The 2730-nt window shown below is 35.2% G+C and overlaps 1 protein-coding gene across 1 annotated transcript; it reads right to left on the reverse strand.

The window, feature by feature from the left end:
* Positions 1-1787: 1787 nt before the first annotated feature.
* LOC117281899 (uncharacterized) lies at positions 1788-2452 on the reverse strand. Its single transcript, XM_033661759.2, has 3 exons — positions 2236-2452; positions 2024-2131; positions 1788-1906 (listed from the first exon to the last, which is right to left on the reverse strand). The coding sequence occupies exons 1-3, from the start codon at positions 2450-2452 to the stop codon at positions 1788-1790; spliced, it is 444 nt and encodes a 147-aa protein (XP_033517650.2).
* Between the last annotated feature and the right edge of the window lie 278 nt (positions 2453-2730).

Genomic DNA, 2730 nt, shown 5'->3' on the forward strand with positions numbered 1-2730 from the left:
AAAATTCCTTAAATGATCATACTTGGGTTTCTCTTGAAATAAAACCTCATATGATATCTTTCCTTTAAGGATACTAGAAGGCATCCTATTAATAAGATGTGTGGCAGTTAGGATAAATTCACCTCAATATGACATGTGTAGCTTGGATTGAAACGTTAACCCTCTTCAATCTCTAAGAGGTGTTTATGCTTCCTTTCAACAATTCCATTATGTTGAGGGGTTGCTACACAAGACAGTTGGTGTAGAATTCCTTCTGAAGCTAGGAAAGCTGCCTCTTGTGTACCTTTTCCCAATTCTAATGCATTGTCAGATCTTATCATTCTGACTTTCACATTGAATTGCCTTTCAACCATAGACAAAAAAGATTCAAGCATAGGAAAAACATTGCTTTTTGCACTTAATAAAAATGTCCATGTTCCTATGCTATAGCCATCTACTAAAGTAAGGAAATATCTAAATCCATTGTAAGTATTTGACTTATAAGGTCCCCATGTGTTTACATGTATAAGTTAAAATATATTATTAGATTTTATGCTACTGACAAGAAAAGGATTTCTGGTTTGCTTAGCCTTATGACAAACATCACAGATAAACTCAGAATTTGACTTACAATGAAGGAAATCTAAATGTTTCATTGCTGAAAATGGAAGGTGTCCCAATCTTACATGCCAAAGTTTAACATCAGGAGTACCATTAAACTTGAACTGGACTAGAAAAAGAAACAGACTTTGAAACGTGATTTCTTTCTTTTGGAATTGAAGGTACATTACTACTGAATAGCCCCTTAGACTTAAGGCTACTTGGTTCCAATAAGTAGAGTCCATCTCTAACTTCACCCAAAACTTGTGGACTCTTCATTAAAAGGCCCTGCAACACACACCCAATAGATGTAAATAGGACATCATACTTAAACTGAACACAAAACCTATTAACTGATAATAAGTTATATTTGAAATCTAGAATATGTAACACATTGTTCAGGATATGACCTGGCAGAATAGAAATACTCTCTATATGAGTAACAATCACCTTGAAAGAGTTAGGTAAACTGATATTCAAAGGTACAGGAAGTGGAGTTAGAAACAGGAAAGAATTAGGATCAAAACACATGCTCTGAGACACCTGAATCAATGATCCAGATGTCTAATTTTAGACTAGTATACATTGAACCTGAGTATTTTAGAATAGTACCAGCAAGTGCATTAGCATTGATTCATGTAATTCCTGCTTGTGCTAACTTTGCTTGCTTATACATGTGCATCATTTCTGCAATTTGTTCCTTGCTGAGTTGTTGTCCAAAATTACTGTTGTTGAGCTCAGTGCTTTGTCCTGCTGAATTCTCACGTTCCTCATGTGTTAGGACTGCAATTCCTTTAATTTGAGTCTGATGACCTTTGTGATTGGTGAACTCAAAATCTTCTGGAAATTCAATAATTCTATAACAATCCTCTTGTGTATGTCCTATTTTTTCACAATAAGTACAAGACACATTTGGATTGTACTTCTTTTTCCCTTTAAACCTTTGCTGAAGTTTAACAAAATTTTGCCCTGAGTTGTTATATTTGGGTGATATGGCTGCTCCTCTTTGTGTTTGGCTTCTAAGTTTCTGATAATTCTTCCCTTGTCCTGTGATCATAAAAGCTGCAAAATCAGCTAGAAGTTGTGCATTAGGCTGCTTGGCCTCTCCAGCTGCCATGAATGATATTGATTCAGAATTAAAGTGTGCATTTGCATAAACTTCTCTTTGATTTTCATCTTGCAAGAGAAGTGAATAAGCAACATCTATGCTAGGCAAAAGGGTTCATCATGAGGATATTTCCTCTTGCTTGTGCATATATGTCATTTAATCCCATTAGGAATTGGATCAATCTCTCATCCTCAAGAGACTTAGTAAACTTTGCCTTTCCTTCACAAACACAAACACATGAACAACATATGATAACATTTAAAGCATCTAATTCATCCCACAGTCATTTGAGCTTAGTGTAGTATGCTGCAATGTCACGGTTTCCCTGTACTAAACCTGATAACTCCTTCTGCAGATGATAAAGCTTGGCTCCATTTGTTCTCCCAAATCTCTGCTCTAAGCTGTCCCAAAGTTCTTTTGCAGTTTTGGAGTATATCACATTGTCTGCAATATCATTTGAGAGAGCATTTAGGATCCATGAGATGACCATATCATTCACACAACTCTTCATTGTTCATGGTTTGGATATTTCAGATCTGGAGATAGACATGCTCCATTGATGAAACCAAGTTTCTTCTTGGCTGACAAAGACAAGAGAATAGATCTCCTCCACCCTGGGTATCCTCTTCCATCAAATATAGTGTTGACTAGAATCATTCCAAGTGAATTAGAGTTGTTGAGATGATAAGGATGATTGACATCATAGCTGACTGGTTTTGCAGCATTGCTCGTATCACCAGTATACGTGATAGTTGTTTCAGACATTTTAGGTTACTGATTATGATGATAAATCTGATGTAAATTTATTTGATGGTTGGACTGTTGGATCGAGCTTATTGCTCTGATACCATGTACGAAATTGAAAGAAAAAAATTGATTGAAAAACAAATCTCCCATGTGTTCTTTACATTGATCTTTGTACATGTATATATATTATACACTTACATATATATATTTATTCCTCTCACACTAACAAACTAACTTATGTCTCCTTATATTATAATCATCTTACTAACCCCATTAATTTATGTCCTCTAACCCAT

Source organism: Nicotiana tomentosiformis, chromosome 7 (genome assembly GCF_000390325.3).
Source record: "Nicotiana tomentosiformis chromosome 7, ASM39032v3, whole genome shotgun sequence".
Lineage (NCBI taxonomy): Eukaryota > Viridiplantae > Streptophyta > Magnoliopsida > Solanales > Solanaceae > Nicotiana > Nicotiana tomentosiformis.